This window comes from Simochromis diagramma, unplaced genomic scaffold (genome assembly GCF_900408965.1).
Source record: "Simochromis diagramma unplaced genomic scaffold, fSimDia1.1 OVJJ01000304.1, whole genome shotgun sequence".
Lineage (NCBI taxonomy): Eukaryota > Metazoa > Chordata > Actinopteri > Cichliformes > Cichlidae > Simochromis > Simochromis diagramma.
The window spans coordinates 12,319,271-12,346,226 of record NW_024387030.1 but is presented as its reverse complement, the minus strand read 5'-3'; the positions used below and the strand labels follow the sequence as shown (position 1 = coordinate 12,346,226).

At 43.7% G+C, this 26,956-nt stretch overlaps 2 protein-coding genes across 8 annotated transcripts in view; one reads left to right on the top strand and one right to left on the bottom strand.

Moving 5' to 3' along the window:
- Window positions 1–7,988, top strand: part of kidins220a (kinase D-interacting substrate 220a) — a 46,543-nt gene extending 38,555 nt beyond the window's left edge. For 4 of the 6 annotated variants that reach the window (XM_040042706.1, XM_040042704.1, XM_040042705.1 and 1 more), the window contains 6 exons: window positions 2,242–2,274; window positions 3,475–3,591; window positions 3,798–3,896; window positions 4,860–5,078; window positions 5,982–6,203; window positions 6,562–7,988. In XM_040042706.1, the coding sequence (XP_039898640.1) occupies window positions 2,242–2,274; window positions 3,475–3,591; window positions 3,798–3,896; window positions 4,860–5,078; window positions 5,982–6,203; window positions 6,562–7,452 (1,581 nt within the window). In that variant the 3' untranslated portion in view covers window positions 7,453–7,988. Of the gene's footprint in view, window positions 1–280; window positions 1,174–2,241; window positions 2,275–3,474; window positions 3,592–3,797; window positions 3,897–4,859; window positions 5,079–5,981; window positions 6,204–6,561 lie in introns of those variants that run through there. The other 2 variants (XM_040042707.1, XM_040042709.1) reach the window with 2 other exon arrangements.
- A 1,388-nt stretch (window positions 7,989–9,376) lies between these two features.
- On the bottom strand, window positions 9,377–25,777 carry id2a (inhibitor of DNA binding 2a). 2 transcript variants are annotated; one of them, XM_040042712.1, is made up of 4 exons: window positions 25,766–25,777; window positions 11,359–11,801; window positions 10,967–11,027; window positions 9,377–10,096 (listed from the first exon to the last, which is right to left on the bottom strand). In XM_040042712.1, exons 2-3 carry the CDS (start codon window positions 11,710–11,712, stop codon window positions 10,971–10,973), a joined length of 411 nt encoding a protein of 136 aa, XP_039898646.1. In that variant the 5' UTR covers window positions 11,713–11,801; window positions 25,766–25,777; the 3' UTR covers window positions 9,377–10,096; window positions 10,967–10,970. The 2 variants fall into 2 exon arrangements, with proteins under 2 accessions (XP_039898646.1, XP_039898647.1); XM_040042713.1 differs by having other exon boundaries at window positions 11,359–11,771; window positions 25,766–25,771.
- Window positions 25,778–26,956: the final 1,179 nt, after the last annotated feature.

The window sequence follows — 26,956 nt, the reverse complement described above, 5'->3', positions numbered from 1 at the left end:
TGTCGCACACCTCATTTGTCCTGTTAGTGATTCTATATGCTTTAGTTTTAAATTTCTTCATTTCCTCTCAATGATTTTATAACTCCCCGTTTTCACTATCACTGTTCTCATTCACAGTCCATGTTCTGACCTTAGCGGGGGTATTTCTCTGTTTGTAAAGCCTTACCCTTGCAAATTAAGAAGTTTAAGGTCCTCCCAGTAGGCTGCATGCTTATAACCCCAACCCTCGTTAACACGTCTCCCTGTACAATCCTTGTCTCCATTCTGCACTCCATATCAGGACGTTATTGCAGAGGATGCCAGCGAAGCCTTCCACACAAGCCCCATTGACCCCACAATGGTAACCTTACTAACATTAGCGGACGTATAATACGCACATACAAACTCAACACTAATGCAAAAAAAGTAGTCCTTCATTATCTGCCTGCAGGCCTGATGCTTAAACCTCACATGCTGCACGAATAAAAGGCATGCCTCGTTGTGCGGCGGGCTACTTATTTTGTTGCAGTGGTTTACAAACGCCAGGAGAACTAAAATAAGCTGTCACGCCTGCTGCGTGCTGCAGACTGCTTAAATACTCATAGTAAGCTGCATCCGGTGTGATTATTACCCCCCACTAAGGAGTGTGCAAGCAATAACACATGTAATTATAACACGCTGAATGAAGTTAATTCTGATTCTGGCACGCTGCAATCTCTACTTCTCTTATAAATGGATATTTCACACTGCGAAGTCTTGGTGAAAAGTGTGTGGGATCAAAAATGGTCTGTCTTAAAACGAAAGCCAAAAACACACACTGCCCATTGCTCATTTTGTGCCCATCATAAGTGATGGGCAGTGTGCAAAAATCAACAGCGGGTTGGATTTTTTTTCTTCTTCTTCTTCTTGTAAATGGATGTAGAGGTCCTGTGAACTTACATCAAGGATGCTTGGAGTTGCACTGAAAAGAAGTGAGCCTCTGCATCCAGATATTCACACATTTGAAGAGAAATCAGCCAGTATTAGAACAATTTGATGATAACGCTACTCGGGAGATTTCTGCTTCACAAAGGCACTTATCAGGCTGCTGCCAGCAAGCATTTAGAGGAGCTGTATGAAAGATTTAAATATAGATTACTGAGTAATGTTCATTCCGTCTAACTCTTATCTGTCTGTATTTTGTGTCTTTAATTTTAAAAAAAAGAATCCTTTATACCTTCATCAGTCTCTTATATTTTAATACCAATTTTTGTTCCTCGTATCTCCCTTGTGCTCTTTCCTCCTTAGTATAAATTTTCACATTTTCCTTCCCTTTTTTGGTTTGTACTTAATCTCTTTGTGTCGTGCTCATGTGTCCCTGCATTTCTACAAATCTGCAAATGTGTATGTGTACATTTGTGTGTAATTCCTAGTGTGGGGATATATAAGCAGCCCTATCCCAGTGTAATTGCCTAGCTGATGTAAGTGCGAGTATGGATTCCTCTGGCTGCTGGGATTATCATCAGAGCAACTGTTGGGGCTGGCAACACACGTACAGACAGACACACACATATATACTGACAATGAGCCCAGCGCTGGTAGAGCTTATCTCCTTACCAAGACGCTTCCTCCCTCACAGAGCTCTGTTTCCTCTTCCCCATCCTTCTGCCCAGCCCTGAGCTCAGCCCAGCTGTAATTACAGTCTTATCACACACACACTGGGAGGGTTCACACAAACACACACACACACACGGACACACCCGCAGACATTCATGCTTTCACTCACGCTCTTAGAAGACACGTTCGGTGTCTGAATCAAGGAGCCTTATTCAAGGCCTTCAGTGAATCGAAACTTCTGCTTTTTCTTTGCAGAGTGAGAAACGTCTCATTCTCTAGATGGATCTTTCTTTCTGTCTCTATGTCCTCCGCAGTCCGCTCTGTCTGCAAAGATTATGGCTGTAAAAGCCAGCTGACTCCAGCGAAAACAAAATCTCTTTCTCTGACAATTCTACTTCCAATAGCTTCCTCTTTTCCAGGCCGACAACACTGGCTGGCTAGCTGTCTCCCCTCCTACTGTTTGACAGATAAATGTCTGCACTGTTGTCGTGGTGATGAGTTTAACATGTGTCCTTACAGTCTCTCTGCTTGTCTGTCTAAATTTCTGCCTCCCCGCCTTCTTTTTTCACAGGTACACTCCTGGTTTCACAGTGTTATAAATGTCTGTGTGTATTTTTGTCTGACTTCTTGTCCGTCTGCTTCTTATTTTTTTGTCTCCTGATCAAGCATTTAAAGCCGCTGCCTTACAAATTCAAGCAGGTACACCTTTGGTTTCGATGCTACTTCCATTTCCATCATCCACCTATCTCTGCTTCATCCCTAACACTTGCACCGGTGTACGTTGCATGCTGTAGAAACACGGACTTGTTGCTTTAAAGTCAATGCAAAACACAACTTAACTAGTATAGTTATTAGAGTCACTAACATAGTTTCATTCTAGAGTGTGGATATGATCAGTAGTTAAACTCCCTTAGTGCCAGTCTTCATCCTAGCCATTACTGAAAGTTGGCACCTATTATTGTGTACTGTGTTGTAAGAGCTGCTTAGATTTTTTGTCTAACAACCACTCACAGTTCGGCTAAGCTCTGCTCTTCTCTCCCTCGAAACCAGAAACAAAGCCAGGGGGCTTAGACTGAAGCCTTGTCTTAATAGTGCTAATAGCCGAGTGGAGCTGGAGGAGGGAAGGATGGAGGGGTGAGAGAAAGACAGTGATGGAAAAGAGAGTGATAGGAGGTCAGCGCAGGAGGCTGAGCAGGGAGGAATGTGAAAGGAAGGAAGGAAGGAAGGGAGGGAGAGAAGAGGGAGAAGGAAGGAAGAAAGAAAGGAGAACTTTGCTTGTCTCAAAGACGAGCAGAGCCAGAGGGAGAGGGGTGAGTGAGAAAAGGGACGGGAGGAGGGGGGGGGGGGGGGGTTGGTTGAAGGAGGGTGGATGAGGTTTGTTTGGTCTCCGTGCCAGCGGGTGGCATTTTGGCTGTCTGTGAGGCCTTCACAGACAGCCAGTTGCATCAACAGGCAACTGGTGTTAGTCACATCGAGCTACGTAGCTGCTCATCAGCGGAGGCCGCTTCGGTGTTGGTCGGCTCACAGACTCACAGACTCCATCCCTTAAGTGTTGAGCGCACACATTATGCGCTTATATATACACAGAGAAAAAGAATAAGGGAAGGTAACAGCATATTTGGATAGGTTGGCATTTATGTTTACTTTTACACTTACACTGTGTGACTGATAGAAAGAAATACAGTGTGAGATCGTGGTTTTGCACCTCTGTGTGCCTCGCAGCTAACAGCCCTGCACGTCTGTTTCTCAGGAATTGTTGCTCAGTTTGCCCTAATCAGTGTGTTAGGAGTTATGAGTTGCTCTAACAGAATGTGTGCGTGTGTTTGCTCTGGTGACTTTAACTCCATGAAAGCTGTCTTAATATGTTCCAATTATATGTTTATGTGTTTTATCATGTAGGGCTCTCCCGCCGTCTTGCTCAGCTCTTTGAACACAGACGCAGTGTGCGAGCGTCTCAGGCAGCTAGAAGGAATCGACCCCACCGTGCTGCCTCAGTACACCTCCACCATTAAGAAGGTACGCGTTTAAACTAAAAGAAGTTTATGTGAACACCTCATTTTTTCTTGTCGTCATCTTTGCGTGGCATTCTTTCGATGGTCACATTTATTGCAACATATGAATGCAGTGTTTTTCTTCATGAAGTTCTCGCTACTCTGTGGGCTTTTCTAGGCAATTGCATTGAATCTGTGAGCAAACCAGTCCTGTTTTTTTATCCGTTGCAGGCCAATATAAATGGTCGGGTGCTCACGCATTGCAACCTAGATGAGCTGAAGAAAGAGATGGAGATGAACTTTGGTGACTGGCAGCTCTTCAGAGGAATGGTGAGACTAGATTGCTTCATTTAGGTGCCTTTAATGCAATAATATTGTGCAACTCAACATCTTGCTAAATATTGTGTGCATGTTCTCACCATTCTTGTGCGAGTTTTCTCTTGAAGCTCTGGTTTCTCATGTTCCAGAAAAGATGCTAGGTCAATCTTGCCTTTCTGGGCCTGTGATACTGTTGGAAAAATAGGCTCTAAATGTCACGAGTTTCCTTTCCTGGATAAATAAAGTTGTTTTTTATTAATTACCCGTTAAATTCTTGTGAACAGAAGTGGTCATGTGTAGGCTGACAGGGAAAGCATTAGTCCGCCACAAACAATATCAACTGCCCCTCTGCGACTCTGACGTATACTCAACCATGCCAGGGCCCCGCTGGTGATATTTGTTTCAGTTGTGGTTTGTGCCAGAATCCAGACAATATCACATAATAAGACATCTCGTGTTGTGCTGAGATATTGGGATGGAGATTTTATAATCCGTATTACGAGAAAGGCGCTAGTCAGCCAGCCAGAGGTCTAGTCGGCTGAGCCGGGGCTCAAATCACTAACACATGTAGCCGGCTCCACTTCATCAAATGTCAGTCTGTGCTCTTAATGCCAAGGCAAGAGCCCCAGATTGGTCGTGTTTTACCGGAGATCCTATGCAGGGCTTGGGTAGAAGCAGCTGGAGAGTGCAGTGGCCTTGCAGCTCCATGTAAAAACCAGTGTTGTGTTGCCAGGATGCAGCTAGCACAGCCATCTGGTTCAAGATGGCTGACTGATATCTGGATGAAGGGAGGGTATTGTCAGGGAGGAGGGGACAGCTGAGTAGATCTACTTAAGGAACAGCTCCCAATTCTGTTCTCACAAGCTTTTGTTGTTGTTGTTGCTGCAGTCTGATGTACTTGTTACATTTAAACACACCAAAAACCAACACGCTAAGTGACTTGTTGATCACATATATTGTCCTGTATTGTTTAAGGTCATAGAACAGCGGCATGCTGAAAGCCAGGCAGCACTTCAGGATGAGTCCCGAGCTGCTAGCGAGCAGGACAGCAGCGTGCACCTCGGGGAGCCCTGCAGACGCTCAGGGGGAGCCCAGCGCGAAACAGCCGCCTTCAGCCTCAACCTCAGCTTTGAGGAACTCAGCGGCGTGGGTCTGGAGGAGCCTGTGAGACGCAGCAACAACTCACACTGGCCGGTTAGTCTTCCTGTCACGAGCTTGTTATAGAAATATCACAACTGCGGCGTGATCAACCAGTGTGTGTGTGGGCACATTATTTTAACACATGCAGATGTGCAACCGTTTTGAAGTTGCTACTTTTAAGCGTAACTGTTATCGTGTTACACTTGGAAATAGTCGGACCCCAAACTGTTGAATGGTCGCTGCACCAAGCCAGTGTGTTGATGGCCTCAGCAGTTTCACATAAATGTGGTTTAACCCAAAAAAGAAGAAGAGCACAGCGGAGGAAGCTGACGATGGTCTTGAAATTTGCAGAATTAAAAATACTTAGACACTGCTGCAAACCAAAAGGTGTCAAAGGGCCCCCTATTTGGTATTTTCACTTTTTTGTATTTCCAGTGTGCAAAATGTCTGAGACACATGCAAACGGTCACACGTCGAGTGACACTGCTGCTGTTTCAGATAACCTCCAGTTCCCACTCCACACGCGGTCTTTGCTGGAAACATTCAATTCTCCGATTTAGAATATTTCAGATCTAATGATCAGTTTCAGTTTGAAGTTTCAAAGTTTTCTAGTCATATGCACATTAAAGAAACATGTTTCCCTGTACAGTGAAACTCTTCCTTTGCTGTACACGACAGATGCCAAACAGTATGTAAGAAATACAGTCGAAATATAAGATGTGCAAAAAATAAACTCTACAAATAAAATCAATCTGAGCTACAAAAGCTCATGTACATATTCATGCAGTTTAGAATGCTGCTGTATATGTCTGATTGCACACAGAGTAAATGCTGTTGCACTCTTGTTTTATGCACTCTTAAGTCAATAGCCCAGAACCATAAGGCACTCTGTACTCAGCACATGACAGACTCGGATGAATGTTGCACCCCAACCAAACTTTTCCCTCATTTTTTCAGGTGGCAAATCACCGCACTTCAAGCATGTCTAGCCTGAATTCCCAGGAATCTTCTAATGACATCTGCAAGCTGACAGACAAGCAGCAGGCTGAGTATCATGATGCCTACAGGGAGTACATCGCTCAGATGGCCCAGCTGGAGATGTCCGGCAGTGGGGGAGAGAGGCCTGTTCAGCCCCACCCTGGACAATTCCTTCAGGCTGCCAGCTCAGAGGACAAAGGGGTGGGTGGACAGTCACAAGTACACTGTCGTGTTTTTGTCACCACATCGCTGATGGCAGAAATAGCTCATTCAAATAAGTCTCTACTGTCATGACTGGAGGAAAGTACCGTGTAGTTAACTTGTGATTTTGAAATGTTGTATTTTGCTGTACTGAGAAATGGCGGGACTCGAAGTCTCAGCTGAGAAAATGGAGACCACTGCTTCTTGCATTTCATCATTATTGGCTTATATTCTTTGTTTGTCTTGGCACCAGAGGCAGAGATAGGAATCCTTTTGTCAGTGGTCTCTCAGAGGTCAGCAGCAGAGGATTCAGTATATTTTTATGTTCTCCTCATTGAAACTTCTTTCCTCTTCTCAGGCCAAGGAAGGATCTGATCAAGACAGCCGCAAGTCTTTCACCAAGAGAAGCTCCAAGAATTCTGATGCCACAGACTTTGCCTCAGGGACCGATGGATTAGACCCCATCAGCGAAGAGGATGAAAAGCTGGATCACAGCTCGTCCTCCAGGACTCCAGGCTCCAAGAAGAAAGGAGCTGGGTCATATTACCACAAGCTGCCCAATGATGAAGACTCGGGCCCAGAAGACTCTGACAACACCACACCTCTCCTCCATAAAGAGGCAAAATTTGGTGCTCTGTCTTCCCACAGCTCCAAGCCAACTGGGCTGCTTGCCAAGCCTGGCTTCCTCACCGAAATCCTCATCGATAAGAAGGACTCGTCCGATTCGGGGATGCGCTCCAGTGAAAGCTCCTCAGACCCATCCCTGGAAGAGGCTGAAGGAGAGACTGGCAGACAGAGAGATGCACTGAAGCCCAGTCTGATTGAACTGGAGCTGGAGGGCTTGGTGAAGAAGAGAGGCCCCCTACCCAGCAGCCTGAGCGGCCTGCAGGATGCCACAGTGGCCCGCATGTCCATCTGCTCCGAAGCTCCATCTGAGGCCAGCCTTATGGCCAGCAGCCCAGATGAGGGGTGGCCATCCAGCGGGGTCAGCAACCTCAACCACAGCGCCAGCAACACCACCCTTAATAACAACACAAGCAGCCCCAGCGACACCAACACTAACACCAACAACAGCCATCAGCAGCAGGCCACCATCACAGGCACAGAGTCCGCCTGCTCCAACATCATCTCCCCAGATGTCATCATCATCCCCGGCAGCAGCACTGCCAACACCACGGCAGCCACCATCCACCACAACCAGAACCTGCGAACCATCAGCCTTGGCGACGAGAGGGAGAGCGTCCTCTAAGAAGCCACGTGTTTGTTACACTAAGAAGGGTCATGCGGAGTGTGGTTCTTGTTTGTATCGTGTTGCAATGAACTAGCGTAGATGAGTGTTGTGTTGTTAAGGACAAAGTCAAAGAAGAGTTGTAAGGTTTAATAAAGCAACCACCTTGATTTTTGAAAAGGATAAATCTGATAGTTGATGGTTAAATACCAAAAAATGTTTGTAAGGTCTGTTTGTTTGTCCCGTGTGTTTTTGTCGTTAGTTTGGATTTGCTGTGTGTAGCGACGGTAATGTTACAGTAAAAAATAAAACAAAATAAAGTGTTGCTTATAGAACAGTAGCCATGACTGTGAAGAGAAAACAAGTCTAGTGTTTCTGAGGCATTCGGCCTTCAAAGCATGTTGTGAGGTTGCTAGAATATTTCAGGTAGAACAAAGCTTAGACACTTGTGCTGTTTTCTGTGTGATAGAAATGCATGAACTAGACTGCAAAGCGTCACATGTAAGTGTGTTTTGTGAATCAATAAACATCCTCAGTATGTGGACTCTTGAAATCAGTCTGACGGGGGTTTTCTTTTTTGTTTTCTTCGACTTAACTCAGCTGCTTGTGCAGTACATTATTGGAATTCGCTGGTAAATAGGCCAGAATACGCACATTAAGTCACATTTTTAATAGCTTTCATATTTTACCTAATGATGTGGTGAGGAAAAGCAAATGTCTTCAGTAGTAGGATTCGTATTGACCGATAGATGGCGCACTCTTCATACAAACGTGCTACTGCCTGGTTGTACAGACACCGCCTGTCAGGTTTGAGGACTCTGAACTTCAACACAATAACTCTTAAAGTGTCCTTTAAGGAGCCGTTTTTATTTCTGGTACTTCTACATTTAACTGTAAATGAGTCTTAACTTGAATACATGCTTTATTTATAAATAGATTTTTCCTGGTTTGTATAAGAGTGACTGTTTCCACACTTGGAGATTAAGTGTCCCTTGGGGTTATTTAAAAAAAAAAAATAATAATCACCTAATGGGAGGCCACAGATTACTTGGCGGGTCAGTGGTATGGAAACATTTGAGATCCTGCAACACGTGACTGTCAGGTCTCACTGCGGGGTCCATCACGTCACCCAACAACACGCATTAGCCGCCCCCTGTCTCCCTTTCTACCTCAGTCCGCTTTTGATGCCTGCTTTAAAGAACAGTGGACTGCCAAATAACCACGGGTGGCTTTTTAAGGTTTCAACGTGGCCTTTTGATTTTGAACTCCCGTCATCGTTTGACTTGGTTTATAGTTGAATTTCACAGGAATCAAGCTGATAAAGTCCAAACTGCGGACACCGGTGGGGTTTGATTAGTCAAAATCTGGTCTGAATACAGATGCTTCTAGGAAGTTTTGATCTGACTCGTACTTCTGTTTTGCAAAAAGGGGAAAGGCAAGTTAATAGCTCGACTTACGGAATCCAACCCATCACAGACCTATAGTTTCACCTCTTTCCCACAATTGTCTACCATTTTAAAAAACAAAAAAAAAAAACAATAGATCCTCGGCTTCTGGCTCTCACAACCTAAACCAGTTAATCCCTTTTACTTTCAGCGGCATGTGAGAAAGTAAGAGTGCAGTCAGTGCGTCCTCAGTAAGCTTTTACGCAACCGTGCCTCCAGGTCGTGTTTGCCTTGGAGAAGTGTTGACGCTGTGTTTTAAGACTATTATAGGTCACATACTGCAGGTCTGATAAGGACACTCTGTACGATTAGTTTTTCACGCATCTCAGATGTTTTCTTTACATCCAACCTAAAGCCAACACAGATAACCTCAGCTTGTTCTGTATCTGACTAGATCATTTTACGCACTGGTTTAATATCTCCTGAACAAACAAACAAAAGCCCACCACATTTACCCCCAACCCGAAGTGGTTCTTCCCCCCAAATGACACATATCCAAATGGAGTTTTTGATTTATTTTGTATAAAAAGGTACAATTTACATTACTTTTATAAAAAGTTTCAGCATAATTAAGTACAACATTACACTTTTGCAGAAGTTTGAAATTCCTGCAACTATACAAGATAAACTCCCGATGAGAGTTCACAAGGTTTCATTCTTTTCATTTTAACTTTTTTTTTTTTTTTTTTTTAAAACAACGTCCAGTCCTTCATGTGCCAACAATTCTGACAAGACTAAACTTTTTACAGTAACTAACCAAGCTGTCTATTTACGTTCCCACCTCCGCAAAAAAGCGAAGACTTCAACAAGGAGGAGAAGGACAGGAGGGGGGGTGAAGAGGGAGGAGGAGGGATGGGGTGAAGTCGGTGGTGGTGGTGGGGTGGAGGATAATCCTTGTGACAATCTCGTTTTTCCTCCCGCTGTCGGGAATATAACGCGCCTTCCATTTCCAGAAAGGACCCACAAATAATAATAATAAAAAAAGTCTTAAGTTAAATAATAATGAAGTGTCCAAACAGAAAACACATCACATAAAGATTGTCCCATAATAAGCAAAAGTCTCTTGATTTCAGCGTCAGAAGAGGAGAGAAAAAAAAAAAATCCAGGCCTGGAGGACAGAGGTTGGAGGTGAGGGAAGGGAGAGAGAGAGAAGGGGGTGGGGGGGGAGAGAAGTCCTGCTCCCCAGGTCCTGTGTGTGTTTTTACGTCTTGACCAAACACCTGCAAAAGATTGAGAAAGAGAGGCGTGTTTAGAAAATGCAAACAGGGCAGAGATCCGGACAGACTGGCGCCAGGGAGGAAGCCGCAGTTTTTAACATTTAACCAAACACTCCCAATACTAAGCAAACCCTGCGCTCCAGATGTACACACACAGAAAGAGAGAGAGGGAAAGGAGAGGGCGCACGCACACACAGGCAGACACACACACACACACACACACTTCTCGCACAACTTCAGCCTACAATCTGGGGAAGAATCAGCGTAATTGCCGCTCAGCTGGCGCCTACCCACTTCTTGTACCAATTATGTGCAGACATCGTAGTAGCAGTAATCCAAACAGCCATTATTTTCCTGTTGCAGATGCTCTTCATTATAGACACAAGAGGGTATAATACAACCCTGACGATTGCTACTTATATACAGTAAACCAAGCAGCCTGGAGCGAATACCTTGCCACTAAACTCCAGCGCGAAATATCAGTCTGCTACGTCTTTCCACACAGCAGATGAGACACGAAATAGTTCGATCAATCTGTGACACACTAAAGTCTCGCAGAAGCCAGTGATGTGATCTTTAATTTTGTTTCAGATGAGCCTTGTAACTAATAATAATAGTAATAATAATAATAATAATAAAAATGTACCCAAGTCGTGCTTGCCATAACAGACGCCCCAGTGTTGCATCGCATTCTCATACAAAAACATTAGTGGGACCATTACAGCAACGTGAGACGACATTCGCGGTGGAACAAATGGATGGGTAAATGGTAATTCAAGCCCATTCTGCTCCAGCAGACTGGGAGACAGGCTGTAGCGGAGCCTAAAAGCCCTGGACAGAATGCAGCAGCAGACATGAGGACAGCCTACTTACCGCTTTAACGATGCAGAGTCCGGCTGTCATCTGTCATCAGCTCTGATGGCAACTCCGGGGACTGAAAACAAACAAACAAACCGACCAAATGTTAATTCTTTAAGCAGTATCCGAATGATGTGTCTGGCGTTTGCAACAGTGTTATGTAGGTCAAATCTCTTCCTCATCTGATTCTGAACAAAAGGAGGAAAAAAAATATATAACATGCCATTTCCCCCCCCTCCTCCTTTCCAACAAGCCATTTTGTGCGAGTTACGCATAGGCTACAAAGGCGCACTGCTTATGCGCGCACATGAAAAAAAGAGAAAAAAAAATCCACCAAATCTTTCTCTCACAACACTCTGGACTGTCGCTTTTCAATTAGGATACGCGCTCAGCTACAGTGTAATTACCTGTAATGACAAGATGCTGATATCTGTGTTGAGGGTGGTCAAAGGAGTCCTGGACGGAGTCTGCCCCGGCCGGGAAGGGTGATGCAGGCTGGTTAGTGCGACACTGGAGTCCAGCGCAATCTGCAGGTCCAGGATGTAGTCGATGACATGCTGCAGGATTTCCATCTTGCTGACGTTCTTGTTCTGGGGGATGCTGGGCACCAGCTCCTTCAGCTTGGAGTAGCAGTCGTTCATGTTGTACAGCAGGCTGAGCGGGTCATCCACCGGGGTCTTGCTCCGAGAGATTCCCAAGGAGTGCTCTGATAAATTCACGCTGTTTTTCCGGAAGGATCGCACGGGGCTTATTGCTTTCATTTTTGTAAGTGTTGAGCGAGAGGGTTTGCTTGTGTCGGATGTCTTGCTTCTATTAAGTCCTGTGATTTGCCAGACGATCTGCGATCAGACTGGATTACCTAGCTGTCAGTGTGGTTTATATAGCCAGTAGGCTGGGCATGCGGCACGGGCGGGCCAAACGCGCTGATTGGGAGCTGCTAACATGTCACTCAACTTCCTTTATACCCTCTATTGGCGCTTCTCATTCAAACCCCACCCCCTTTCCACCAGGTTACCAGTGGCAACGCATGTTGGAGGCGGAACCCAGAGGGCGCTTCAGCAGCTCCGGTGGGCAATTTGGAAAATTAAGCCCTTACCTGTTTCTGATCAAGAAAATTAATGATTCTCATGGATGTCAGTTGACAACGGCAAGGCGCGAGCACCTTTGCCTGCACGTTTTAAATTTGACCCCATAGATTTGCGATGGGCGTCGAGCTTCAGTGGGTTTAGAAAGGTGTATTTAAATTCAACATAAAAATAAATAAAGGAGATCTTTTCAAGAGTTTATCTGCTAATCCTATTTACGGAACACCATCAAAGTCCTCATCAGCCAGCACTTATTTTTCCTTCTTGCATCAGCGCATTCAGCTGTGGATTTGAAGTTGTGGAGCAGTGATGGTAGTGTCAGGCGCGCCTGATGACTCTTAATTCACACCAGCCCGGACCGGCGTGAAGGCAGGTTCCTGCATGAAGGAGAACAATAACCTTAAAGTGGAGAACTGAAACAGCTACCAACAGAAAGAAATGTTCAGACCAGTCAAAGTTTTTTCTTTCTTTCCTTTAATTGTTTTGTTTGTTTTTACGCACGAGGAAACGTACCCATGTGCACGAAAGATTATGGATGTTTGTTTTGTTTTGGTGGCAGAAATATACAGTTTAACTAACTAACGCACCTAATACCTGATTAAAATGTATTCACTGTATTCACTGAAGCCAAGAGTCTGTAAAATATATCACAATAAAGTGCGTGTGTGCGTTAGACATGATGCGCGACAGTTGCAATCAGAGGGAAAATCATCAGTCGATTTACTTCAGCGACTTTTCCCCACAGTTGTATTAAACTGTAGTAATCCAAAGCATCGTGTTTAGACCACTTTCACGTTGGAGATGTGTCTTTAATAAAGACCCAGTGCACTTCGGCACAGCAGAGTGCAAATGTAGCTTTTACATCCACACACGTGAAGAGGCGATTAACTACAATTGACACTTTAATGTTTTCTGAATGAGTCATTTGTTAGCAGGAATTACACGCTTCATTCTTCGGCTGGAGGTGATGGGGGCTGCTTAATACTGCACTAAGTAATTGCCCCCAGGGGCAGCTGAATGTGATGTGCGCGATTTTGGCACTGTGGATCAAATTTGCTCCAGATGACGCGTTTCAGTGTACTTTTAAAAAGACGACGAAGCGGTCAGCGTTCGTATTTTCAGTTTATTGAAATATAGGCCTAGTAATTTGGCAAGGCAATTTGGTTGAAAGGATTAATCAAAGAAAACCCCAGAAGTCAAAAGAATCCGCTTTCTACAGCTTAATGGACCACAAGAGAAGCATTTCAGGGGTGGATCCTGATGAAAAAGCCCAAGAAGGCTGTTCACCCATGGCAAAGAAAGACGCTCTAGTCTATAATAGTAGAAGCTATGCAAAGGGTTTGAGTCCTGAAATTCTCATAAAAATATATATAAATATATATATAAATATATATATCAAAGAAATGTTTCCGGGATTTCAGGAAAAACCGGTGAAACACCATCTGTGCCATTGTTTTGCGCGTGGTTCAGTTCACGGACAGCTTCTCCTTCAGCTGTCTGACGAGCCTGATTTTTTTTTATTCATTTCTAATATAATCTGGAACTCCTGCAGTCTGCGTCCACATCTGGTGCAATAGGATTTTTCCATTTCTCCCCTTCATCCTTTCGCTCCCACAGCTGTGTACATTTCGCTCTGCGCCTCTGACTGATGCCTGACAGACAGGTGATGAATTGGCGCAAGAGCACGTCGGTACAAAGCCGAGCGAATCACCGGCAGCAGCAGCAGCCGCAGCCTCACCCTGCCTTCCCTCTTCCCTGTTTCTCCTTTCTCTCCTCTCTCTCTCCCTCTCTCTCAGTCTTTGGAGCAGACTCTCTGGCGCCGGCGCCGTGACGTCACCCCATTCACAGCAGCCCTCGAGCCAGCCCTCCCGGCGCCGCCGAGGCGGTTTCCATAGAGACGGGGTTTCGGGGATGTCAGTCAGAGGTGTTTCTCAGCTGATCGAGCCGGGGCCCGAACCAGGGAAGCGTTAACACCGGGGACGGGTTTGGGTCTCCGGAGGAGTCTGCTTTGGTGGTGGTGCTTCGAGGGACCAGCGGATTATCTCATTACAAATCTTAAAGAAGAAGAAGAAGAAGAAAATACCACTAAAGGAATGTGACCAAAGCCTCTGTAGTATGTAGAAGAAAGTCTTGTAACCCCGCAGCCATGCTGAAACACATCTGGACCCTTATTTGGGCGGTTATTTTAAAGCATTATCTAAAATAGCCCATTTTTAAATTTCTGTAGCCAAACGCATGAATCACCAATCAAATCTGATTTTAAAAACTATATCTGTCTATCTATATAGTTATATAGCTCTATAATATCTGTCTTTAAAACAAAGTTCAATTGGAGATTCTTCGAGTGCCGTGTCCGCTCCTATGATGCCTCTAGTGTGACTAAGTAGCCTACATTTACTCGCTAATGGAGGATAAGCTTACAGGTCCGTATTTATTTGATGCTACTTCTGCTACATCCCAACCCGCAGGGAAATACTGTGGACATACTTTTACTCCATTAGGCTATATTTATCTGACATCTATAGTCACTAGTTTAAGGATTAAGATTTTCCACAGGAACATTAAATCCAAAGATAGATTAAAACCCAAGTGAATATAAAATAGCTTGATTAATCTTCATCTTATAACAGATGAATCACTCATAATGATCCACGGATGCCGCTAAATAAGAACACTTGCATATTTTATGGAGTATGAATATGCTTCTTACTTTCCTAAGACTTCATGCATGCTGTGACTATTTCAGTGCATGATTGGAGATTTTAATTTCTTTGTTTTATTTCTGAGTGTCATTATGAAATTAATTCTTTTTGTCTTTTCATTTGCACCAAACTTTATATTGTTAATGGTAACAAACGGTCAGCATCTTCTTTCTGTTTTCTGTGATTAGGTGTGGGTGTGTGGGAAGAAACCAACTGCAGGCCTATGTTCAATTATGTTTGGATTGATTTATTTTTAATTACAAAACCTAACCAGTCTTTTTTCTTTTACTTTAAAGTAATCTGTCTCTTTTCTACTATGAAGCTCATACTTATTTCCATAAGTGGCTGTGTCCTGTTCTGTACCACAGTGTCAGAGTTCACGCATCACCTTACGAAAAGCAGGGAAAGAACCTGCACAAAAGTTTGTGAGCGCACAGTCAAACTTTCAGAAACATGCCTCTGGACTCCAGCAGTACTGCAAAACTTTTCCCAATTTTTTTCTAAAGTAACACAGTGTTGTAACTCAGAGAGATTATCCAATCTGAGCGAACAGAATAGTAAAAAATAAAAAATAATAATAATAATGGAAAAATAAATAAATTAAGAAATCCTCAATAACCAACTCTCTTTCAAATATCAAGGGAAGGATCAGAAAGTAACGTTCAGCACCCAAAGCGGAGTCGGGCGCTCTACAGCCCGACTGTGCTCCGGTGAACTTGTTGATCCTCCTCCCCTCTCCCTACCTAACTCTCAAGGTAAAAAGATGAAGCTGGCTCTAAACGATGAGCCGATCGTCTCCTGGTGCCAATACTTTAATTACGGGAAACGCAAAGAAATGAACCTTTTGGTCGACCCTGCTGCATGCAGTGAATCACAGTGGAGGCTATCAGAGTGTCCTCCCCGTGCGCCTAAAAGTTAACCCGAACGGCGACTGGTCTTCAGTTCTCATAATAACAGCAGAAATACTACTAATAATAATACTAGTAATAATAATAATACCAATTACAATAAATTAAAACAACAAAATAGGAGAAAATGTTATAATATCCCTCTGCGGCTGATGTTATCGACCCCAGCCGTGTGATGGAGAGGGTTAAAAGCGGAGAGGAGAAAACACCGATGATTAAAAAGCTTTTTTTTTTCAACGGTTATTTAAACTCGTAATTTCTCAAATGTGGGTTTGATCGTACAAACCGCGCGCTCTCTTTCTTTCCTAACACTGAATTCCTCCTGCAATTCCGAGTCCTCCGACGTGACAACAGCCGAGTACACCGCAAGTAACACTTTGCTCTCCACCGTCCCTCAGTACCGAGCGGTCTCCCCTTCGACACTCTTCTTCGTAGGGCTGCCACGCGCCTGTCGCGTGGAGGAGTGTACACATCAAACAGTGGTGCAGTGACTCTTTAAGCAGCGTCTATTCTGCAGGGCGGGGTTTGCTAAAATAGGCCCACACCCCCAAACACTGATGTGATGCGGTGGGGTGAAGCGTGATCAGCCCCCGAGTCACCTCTAGCACGGTAAAGGCTTTCTTTTACATTTATCGCAGCTGAACTGCAGACTACGATCAGGCTCGTCGTCAAGTAATCTGCACATTAGCTTTTCAGTAAACCCGTTAATCAATAATAAGACAACAGCAGCTTACAAAAACCACCATTGGGATTTTTTGTTGGTATTTTTGTTCAAGAGCCGACACAGATTTACTCATTATCAAAAGATCTGTTGAATCATTTTCTTTCAAATTCATTGGACTCATTGTTTTATCTCAGTGCAGTAGAATAACTAAAAGGTTATGTGAGACACGCTAAGTTGTCAGCCCACATTTGTGACTTGATTATGTGAAATACTGATATGTTTGATTTTTTTTTTTAAGATCAGAGAGACTGTTGCATTGATTTAACTGGCAGCTGACTAAAATCCTCCATCCTGTTGCTTTCCTTGTCTTCCAGTCCACCTCCTGCCCGTCTTTTAGTCTGTCCTGTGGTCCAGATGGGACTCTCTCTGCTCTCTGAGCAACGGCCATGCCTGGCTTTACTGTAACGTGAGAGGCTGTGGCCACATCACATGCAAGCGGGAGGCACTGGGAGAGATCTTGGCCAGATTGGTCTGGGAGACAAAGGCCGTGGCTGTCCAAGTGCCTTCCAGGCTGGTGGTGGAGTGGCCACTCCAAGCCTCCCTGGAGGCCGGCCTTCCTCTTCTGCTTCTCCCCAACGCACAGCTGGCTGCAGGAGAAAAAGTGGAGGATGGAGATGGACAGTTGAGCTGCAGCAATATGATGTGCATTATGCTACCACCTACATCTATAGTTTAAACCGTTCAAGCAACTAGTCGTGTAAAGTTAGAACTCCACTTATTTTCTGCTGAACCGCTCGGCTCCTTTGGACAGAGAAACAACCACCAACCAGTTGGCAGTGTGAAAAAGTTGGCTGCAGTTTAACTTTTAGGCAATATTGCCCGTTGGCATACAATCACACACTAACATTGCTGTGTCGCCCACCTATCACTGCGGTACAGCTGTCACTGCAGCTAGCAGTCTGCACCCCCGTAATCAGATATCTGCATATCTCCACTTTCACACAGGGAGTATGACAGTGTGGGTTCTAGTAGAATATTGTTAAAAGATGATTGTGGAAATGAGATTTTTTTCTTAATGCAGCTGGGAGAAGAGAGGTGAGCTGGTGTGTGAGTGGAAATTAGGAGTTGGGATTGCTTATCTGTCACAGCTACACGCATGTGACAAAAATGTTTTTTTAAGTCAACGTTAACGTGTGGCGTTGATGACCACTAGTCAGTTAGTGTTAGGATGTGACAGGTGCAGGAACAGTGTAATATCATTGTGTTCGTCATTTTTAAACTGATGAAGTTTGGGGCTGTTTCAATCCCAGGGTTCAGTTTGTCAGGTTCCTCTATTCCAAGGGGAATTGAGAATGTATATGAGACGTGAAACTAGGTTCTGATACCACCTAGCCCTCAGACTTCTTGGATTCTGTGGTAATGCGGTTGTGCGTGCTCGTCTCGAAGATGATATGTGTCAAAAAAGCCATTTTGGTTAAATAAGCTTTAGCCTTGCATAAGCGGTCCCCTATTTTCATCCACGACACCAAATTTCAGTAAAGTTATTACTGCCGTTTTGCAAGACATTCCAGGAACTAGAGCAATCTCTTCACAGGGACCATTTCTAATAGCATACAGAGAGCTGTATCATATCATTTTTCCTCAGCAGACCTTAAGAGTTCAAGAGTTCAAGTTGTTTTTTCTTTATGGATTGCAAAAGCAAGTCTTTGAATCTTTGGAAACATGCTGAAGCAACGTGCATGAGCATGCAAGAGAAAAGCCAGTTAAAGTTTAAAGGGGTTTGTTGAAATAAGTCTAGAAGCAAAACAAAACTGGAGCAAACCATTAAGAAATGGATTTGGCATCTGAGCTGCAGCTGTTAACATTTTGGGCCAGGAAGCACATCATTAACGAAAAAAAACCCCAACAACTAAACTAAACTAAAAATAATACAATAACACAAAATGTAAAAAAAATCTTACCACGATTAAAGCTGAAAGATCTTTACTGAACCATGTAGGGTCATGTTGGTACAAAATTGTTCTAAAATTGTTCATTTTTAATCCTTTCAATAAAAAAGACAATCAGCTATACCACTGTAAAAGACCTACAAGGATCTTTAGCTGGAGAGGATGCTAGATTTGTCTGGGACATGTAGGTTACTTTACCACAATATTTAACCATGAAGAGCATATTTAGAACCTTAATTTTCTTGGTTTATTCTCAGACCACCACATGCACATAAACTCTACAAAAATGTTTCTTTTTTTTAGTTAAAAGAAACACGTCATAGCTGGAGTCACGTTTGTGTTCAATACACTGGGCCAAGCAACCAAAAAATTGATTTATATCTTTAAGGTACACGACCTTATGCTTGACTGCTGCGACACACTCCGACAGGAACACAAGAAGAAAACATTTCGGACTGACTTCTGTCTTTTGCAGAACTCTGTTTCCTTCAGCTGTATCTCTTAGTTGCAGCAAAGCCCACTTCCTTCTAACCACAGTCATCTTGCTCTTACTCAATCTTTATCTATTTATACAGCAGAGAAGGAAGAGAGAGTTAATGTAGGAAACACACTTATTTCTGTAAAAACAGGTCAGCCCTGTTTGATACATCACATGCTCCTATACATTCACTGACCACCGGTACATCACCATAAATACATTTTGAAAGGATGTTGTAGACTATGTGTTCATATTTGCAATGGACCTGTGTACCCCACCTCTCACCCCATGCCACCTTCTCATGCCATTAAAGTGATGTTAATTGCTGTTTGCATTTTGTTGTCTTAAAAGTTGTTCGTTTTAAAGCTGCTACGGAGAATTACATCATATGGAATGTAGTGGCTCCATCGTGTAGTGGTTAACACCTTCGTCAAAAATCCCTAATTTCCTAATTTGCAACCTGGAGGGCAGACAAAACATACCAATTCCAAAAAGTGCAGTACCTCGAACGGCCACTTGACCCTGGCTCCAAAAGTGAGTTATTCGACTCCCACTTACAGACTCGTCTAGGACACTAACAAAATTCTCTGTTAAATGATAAATGGCTTGTTTTGAGGGTAAAAAAACCCCAAAAACTGCCCAAAAAGTCTGTATGTCGTTTAGCGGCAATTAGCAGGTATCTTTTTCTAGAGAGTCACTCCTACCAAGCTTGTTTGCATTTCCTGGTAATGTAGCAGTCCATCAATACTCTAGCTCAAATATGGTAACCTTTCGTAACGTAAAAACCCCCCCAGCATGCCAGTAGTACTGATGCTAAACTGCAGGTAATAAACCCAAAAGTTACAAACCAGTAGATGATGTCATGATGGCTCTATCTGTAATACAGTTGTGGTTAGAAGTCCACATACACTCATCATGGGCATGAATGTTATGGCGATTTTAGGATTTTAATGATTTCTTTCAGCCTTTTCTAGGGTGAAATTATTCTATAGCATTCATCTTTAATGACTTTAAAAACAAGAATTAGGTGCACAAGTTTGGATTCATTCTGGATTTTCCCTACTACACACAGGGTCATACAGTATACATACAGGCTCAAATATATACACACACCCACACTAATATTTTGTCAAATGTCCTTTAACAAGTTGCACCTCAATCAGATGCTTTTTGTAGCCATCATCAAGCTTATGGCATAATTCTGGCTGGATATTTGATCACTCTTCTTGGCAGAATTGGTAGAGTTCATTTAAATTAGCTGGATTCCTGCCACAGACGCAGCTTTTAAGCGTAATGCACAGATCTGAGGTTGGAGCTTTGGGAGGTCAGCTTAATGTTAGCCTGCTTTATCATTTTCAAAACCAGTCTTGATGTGTCTGGGATCATTGACCTGTTGGTACAGCCAAGTCTCAACCATCTAGCTGTTGCGTTAAGGTGAAGATGAAGGTAGTCTTTGAACCTTCCCGTTGTTCTGAGCATTGATCAATCCAATTAGTGGTGTCAAACAAATCCTTTTTATGCTGGCAAAGCCAAAGTATCAGTTTTAGCCAGTCATGATCTTTAAGGAGAAATGAACAGGCCTTGACAAGTGGATGTTTAGCATAATTTATTAAAAGATTTAAGAATGTATGTGTGAGATAATCTGACTCGAGCGTCAAGGAAGGTGGCAGGTAAGCAGACTCAGCAGACATTTTGGGTTCCCAGAGATAGGCAATCTATTCACAGTTACCGCCATCATATGCAAAACTTAACAAAACCCCCCACCAAACCCACACAGCTTTAGTAACACAACTCTTCTCTCCTTCCTCTGAATCAGCAGAGACTGACTATATATAGGGCTACCAATTTCCCTTCAGTTAGTCTAGCCAGTACCACTAGCTTGAGCTGAGGAATCTAAAACTAAACACAAATGACTGAGAATTACATAAAGCTCACCACTTGTCTGATTAACACATTTATGCAACTAAATTGCTCTCTATAAGAAAAAATATTCAACAAGTCCCGCTGTATCCCGAAACAAACAAAAGGAAGCATTCCTATGGTAAAAGAAACCCCTCCTCTTGGTTTAACCTGCTGATGTCAGACATGACATCATCAGTACTTTCCTCACACCTGACCTACATGAAGACTGAAAACAAAAAACAACGTGAGTATGCACGAATTCTGCAACATAATAAAATATAAAGCAACACGTAACTGAGTATTTGCTTTAATTTGCCGAATGTTTGGTTTGCTAGTAACATAATGCTTACACAAACAAACCCGGGATAGTAAGTGCTGCAATGTTACTTTGACAATAACAAATCATAGCGAATAAATATATAGAGAGAATAATGTGCAAAAAGTCACTTCTGGGACGAGTGGAGAGTATTTCAACTGCTCATCCACTTTGTCACAGTATGTATATGTTTGAGGCAGTTATATTGGCTCATAATTGTTCACATACTTTGATAAAACAGTGTGAACAATGCTGTAGACAACACATGGGAAAATATGTGGTGAATGCTTTTGGACACATCTTGGATTCACATGACTCGTGCTTGTGTTCTCCACTCATATTGGTATCTGACGCTTTGATTTAAGATTTGTAAAGATGCTTAAAGAAAGCAGACGTCAGCTCTGTTAAACATCTGTCTGCAGGGCTGTGGACTTGTGGTCGTGGGTCCCCGTGTTGCAGTGGGTTGCTGACGTTGTCTTGTCATGCCTCACATGCAGATTTGCTGCTGTAAGCACACCGAAGTGGTCAGGTGGATCATTGAGAGCCAGTGCTTTTAACTGATCACAACAACAAAGGTTCTCACAGCCCTAATCCTCTTTGGCTCTTATCTCTCACCCCTCCTCACCCGTCACCCATCTCATCGGCTCACACAGGATCAGACCTACCAGCGGACTTTCTCATGCCTTTCTCTTTTGGTGTACTCTTAATATCCCCATCACTTTCTCTCTCTCTCTCTCTTTCCTCTTAGATTATCTATCTCGCGACGCTGACGCCGTCTTCGCCTTTTTTAAAAAAATTCTTTTTTCTCTCTTTCACTTGCACAATTTTATCGCTTCTTTCCCACCAAGTGCATCTAGGTCCTAAAGGACCCTCTTTACCCTTTGACTAACAAAAGCTGAGTCACTTTTGAAATGAAGAGCAAAGTCTTTGAATGACACTCGCTAAGCCCCATTTGAAGAGAAGTTTCAGTCTCTTATCAACAATAGCTTCACCCCTGTGTGTCGACTATGATCAAGCATAAGGCGTTTCATTCAGGACGGTGGGAAACTAACCAAAAAAAGCAGCCGAGAGAAAGCGTTTGAAGGAGAACTTCCTTAAGCTGTGGCATCTTTACGTCTTTGTGATGTAATTACATTAAATCCTCAAAAAACCTGCTGTGTTTCACATTGCCGCTAGTTTTTACTTCCTCTATATGACAAGCTCCAGCACAGCTAGTCCCAGCCAACGGGTTAATGTGGCCATTTACTTTTATCTCAGCAGAATGAATCAACCTTTAAAGGCTATTACTGTTATTAAAAATGCCCCAGAGGGAGCAGCTATGGCTTGTGTATTTCCAGGGTTTGTGTATGTGTTGCAGTTAGGTTTAGATTATTGGGACTTATTGGAGTAACAAGCTAATGGAATTAAGGTGCTGGATTTCATGCACCGTTGCCAAGATTCAGCATTAAAAGGATGTGTGCTGAATAAATAGTGCTTTAAGTAGATGAGATTCCGACACGGCAGAGATTCGCTTGTCAGAGCAGCATTGTTTGCTTGGCTCCTGAGCCAGTGAAACTGTCAAGTGTGCTGCTGGCCACGGATAGATGGATGGATGGAGGTTTCAGAAAGCGGATTTCTCTTCTTAAAGTGCATTTTTAGACGCTGAAGTTGACAAACTCTTCAAATGCTGAGAGGAAAGAAACTTTTTCTTTCACATTTAGCTTTCAGAACGCAAAGGCACGAATCGGCTCTGAAAGGAACTGCTGGAAGCACACCTAAAGACACCAACACCCTCCATAGACGAGCAAAGGTTTCTATACAGATCTATATTTGCCAGCTAATTACATACATGAAAAGCAGAATCAAAATGAAATCCAAATATTTACCAAAATAAACTCGTGTTTTGTTTCATTTCTCCGTCAGCTGTGCCAGAACAGAGTCCTCTCCATTACAGATAATTCATCTGATGTTTGTGTTTGTTGGTGGATTAGCTGGGAGGCGTTGCTGTTGGCCCAGGCTGTAAAACGCTCTCATCTGTATTTTAATGGACTAAGAAGCAGTGGGAGGATGTGGCTCCGTGCCACAATTTCACAGTGAAAGAGAGGATCGTATGTAGCAGGTAATCTATTTGTGAGAGTGTTTTATCCGTATAAATGGAATTAGTGGCTGGTTTGACGACACATTAAAAAGGCAACGTTGAGTTCGTGTGCGTGCGCGCCTCTGTGCTTGGGGAGCCATATTTGATCGACCCTAATTGGGATTTCAGTGCAAAAATCTGTCATTGCTTTAATGATGCTCTGGATGCGATGGAAAATCCCCCCCCCCCCCCCCCAAAAAAAAAGAATACAAAAAAACAGAGGCATTGAAATCAGAGTGCACCTAGACTAAAGTAAAAGTGGAATCATTAAATTGTAGATGGATGTATGAAGTACCGCTGGCTGCAGGATGCACTTTTGAAGGCTTATCACAGAAAAAGCTCTAAATTTAATCAAGAAAAAAACCCACCAGTCCACACCAGTTTCACAATAAGATGAAGCAATTGCGCAGAGAACCTGTAGCTGTTTTCTTTCCCAGCGAGTGTTTTAAAGCAAATTGACAGCATGCGAGTATCACACAAAGTCATGCATACACAAATACACACACGGAGCTTGCAGATGGTAGGGTCTCTCCTACCCGGCTCTTTGTAGCCCTTTCACAGTTTGAGAGGAGGAAGAGAAGCCTTGTCTTTTATCATGCTCTGAACGCAGCAGTGTTGACATTGGGATGGCACCTAATTAGGTTAGGCCCAGCACAGCATGCATGGTTAACTAGGCTGGCCTAGGCCTCAGGCTCCACAGATCCCAAGGTGACTGGCACACTACAGCGGGAATAATACCTCGGTCTACTAATGTACTTTTAACGTTATCCATCTTCTAAAAATATTACGGCAATAAATACTCATGGACACAGTTATTCTTCATGCCCTTCTGCAATTAGAGGGAAACACTCAAGAAAGCACAAAAGTTTGCTCTAGCAGTTACAGTTCCTCTTAAAAAATATTTGCATCAAACAGCTGCTAAACTTTCTCTTTTTTCTGCTATCATTAGGGTCTTCTTTTTTAGCTCTTCAAGCAGTAATAACAGCTGAAAGTAGCTGTGAGAATATCAGATTATAAACGCACCAATTAGTGGCCACTTCAAAATAAAACTGCTCTGGATCATAGTACTGTAGAGAAAGAACCGTTTACCTTAGAGCTCTGATCTTATGTTTGGGAAAGGCAGATGAAAAGTCTTGTGATTGTAGTTAATATTTGCAAGACAAAGTCTCTGAGAACAATTTGCAGAGGTATGGTGTCAGGTTGTTCAGTAGGGCTTTTTGAAAGCATGTGGTGTTTATAGACTAAGACATTTCATTTTAAAGCCTTTCGTGTTTCCTATCGACCAATGACGGAGGACCAAGCAGGGTTGCGAGAGCCTGACAGTAGCTCTGTTTGGGTTTAGTTTCACAGTCGTCTTACTTCCCCCAAGGGGCTGTGCTTTGTAGCTTCATTAACAGTTTCCTTGCGTGGAATCCCCTTCTCTGATTCTATTTCCGCTTTATCGCCTTTTATGCCTCATTAAAGTGAGATGGTCAAGCTGGAAAGGGGATGTGAGCTGAAAAAGAGGATATGGTGTCTGGGAGTATCCTGTGTTCCTGCTGACATGTGACACTGGTGATTTAAAAGTGACACACTTTGACTCATTTCTGTTTCAGCGTCAGCCCTGACAGAGATGGAGATCTCTATGTGTAGTGCGAAACTGGCAAGAGAACATCTTGGCCACTTAAGGTCACATTAGCTCCTCACAGGTGTGAGGGAATCAAATGAGATCATTTGAATGTCTGAGAGTGGCTACGGAGAGGAGAGTGTCTGGGCTGCTTGTAAAGAAAGACAGAAGGCGAGTGCTGCAAAAGGAGGAGGAGGGAGAGTAATAGGAAGAGAACAGGAGGGAAGGAGGAGGGGGTGTCCGGTCATGCTCAAGCCCGGCGTCTTTGAGAGAGAAGAGGGGAAAGACACTGGAAGAAAGAGGGGGAAAAAGAAAGGAGAACGCTTTGCAAGCCACCCAGGATTCATTACCATGTCAATCTGAAGAGAGAGAGATAGAGAGGGAGAAACAGGCCGGCCAGGGCCCAGCAGTGGGGCCGGATCCATATGGTGCTGCCGGCTCTGGAATGAATAGTGAATGGAGCGGCTGGGCGCTGGGCTGCTGGAATCTGCCTCCAAGCCTTTGTGAACAGGATGACCAAAGACAAGAGGGAGCTCTGCAGATGGCCCGGGCTATAAATAGGTAGCTAGTCTATCTCCGTGCTGTCACTCTTCTTGTCTATCTGCCTCTCAGCTTCCCCTCACACCACCCCACATGCTGCCAGGCCCCTGGACACCACTAAACCCAGGAAATAAAAGCCTATGGTTGCATGCCTGTACGACAGGGCCACCGGCCCGGGAATCTAAGTAGCGCAGCCGCCCCTCTCTTCAAACATTTATCATTCAGATTTGTTAAAGATACAGGAGAGGTGCGGGACACGCTGTGTGGCGAAGTGTGTGAGTGCGGTCTAAAAGAGAGAGTTGCTAAGTTGCTCAAACACAAGCTGGGGAAGGCAGTGAGATTGAGCAGTTGTGTTTTCTGTCCAAACTTCTCGCAGATGGACTTTAAAGTGAGTGATAAATCCATGTCCAGATTGAGGGTCCTTTTGTCATTAAACTAAGCCTTAGCACTGCTGTCCATCTGGCTCTGCGCATGTGTATGTGCATGTTTGGCTGTGTGTGTGTGTGTTTGTGTGTGTATGTGTGTGCACACTGGACATGATCCGGTACTGGGAAGAGCACTACAAGCGTTCCTTTTAGAGTCTTGCTGACTGTAGCGCACTATAGGCTAGCCTTCTGCTCTAACATTGTACATTTTCTTTCTTTTCTCTGTCACGAACACACACACACACACACACACACACACACACACACACACACACACACACACACACACACACACACACACACACACACACGCACACACGTACTTTACCCCCCAGTTCTTGTAAACACATCTCTAAGCCGGCATGTGCTTCGTCTGTAACAGCCCCAGACTCTGAGGTGCCTGATCTGTGAGCCAAAGATAATTGTTAGGAGTGATGGAGCTCAGAACCAGACCTGTGGAGACAGAGCAAGAGATGACGTGTGTGTGTGTGTGTGTGTGTGTGTGTGTGTGTGTGTGTGTGTGTGTGTGTGTGTGTGTGTGTGTGTGTGTGAGAGAGAGAGAGAAAGAGAGAGAGAGCAAAAAGTAACCCACACACACACACACAAGTGGCCTGGATGGCTTACGTCTGGACCACACAGAGCAAAAGGCATCCGTCAGGCTGGTGTTGCATAAAAGCTATGGCGTCAAGGCTGGGTGGCACCAAAGTAAGAGAACGACAGAGAGATAAAGACAGAGAGAGAGAAGCAGACAGACACACAGACAGACATACAGTCAACCAGAAAGAGCTCTTTCCAAATTCACCAGGTTTCTGTAGCATCCAATGGGCTGCGGTGTTCCAAGTTTTATTGTTTTGTCCAGTTGGAGTTGCATACCAGCTGCTGGCTCTATGTACTGTATGTGTGTGCGTGTATTTGTGCATAATGACTGCGCTCTAAACAACCTTCTGACATGTAATGGCTCTCTTGTGGTGGAAGCAGCCAGGTGCTCACCGCAGGCGACACCACCGGGTCAGCTGATGATGTGAGACACAGACTTGACTTGATGACATCATCGCCCTGCTTCTCATATGTGTGTTTTCAGTGTGAAAACTAAGACATTAAATCTACCGAGAATATAAAAAAAAAACTACATTTTGAAAACAAGAATTTTTCCAAAAGCTAACTAACAGATAATTTCATTTTTTTCTGATATGCATACATAGAAAAAATAGCTTCGCAATATCTTGAAGAGTTTCATATTTCCACCCCTTCTGAAGAGAAAATGCTTTGGAAACCATGTTCTGCCCCTAATAGTACTGTTTTATGTCTAAATTA

Coding starts and splice junctions, on each gene's coding strand:
- id2a (XM_040042712.1), bottom strand. CDS start 11,712: ATGAAAGCAATAAGCCCCGTGCGATCCTTCCGGAAAAACAGCGTGAAT. Junction 11,028..11,358: donor TCAGCATCTTGTCATTACAG/GTAATTACACTG, acceptor GTTTGTTTTCAG/TCCCCGGAGTTGCCATCAGA.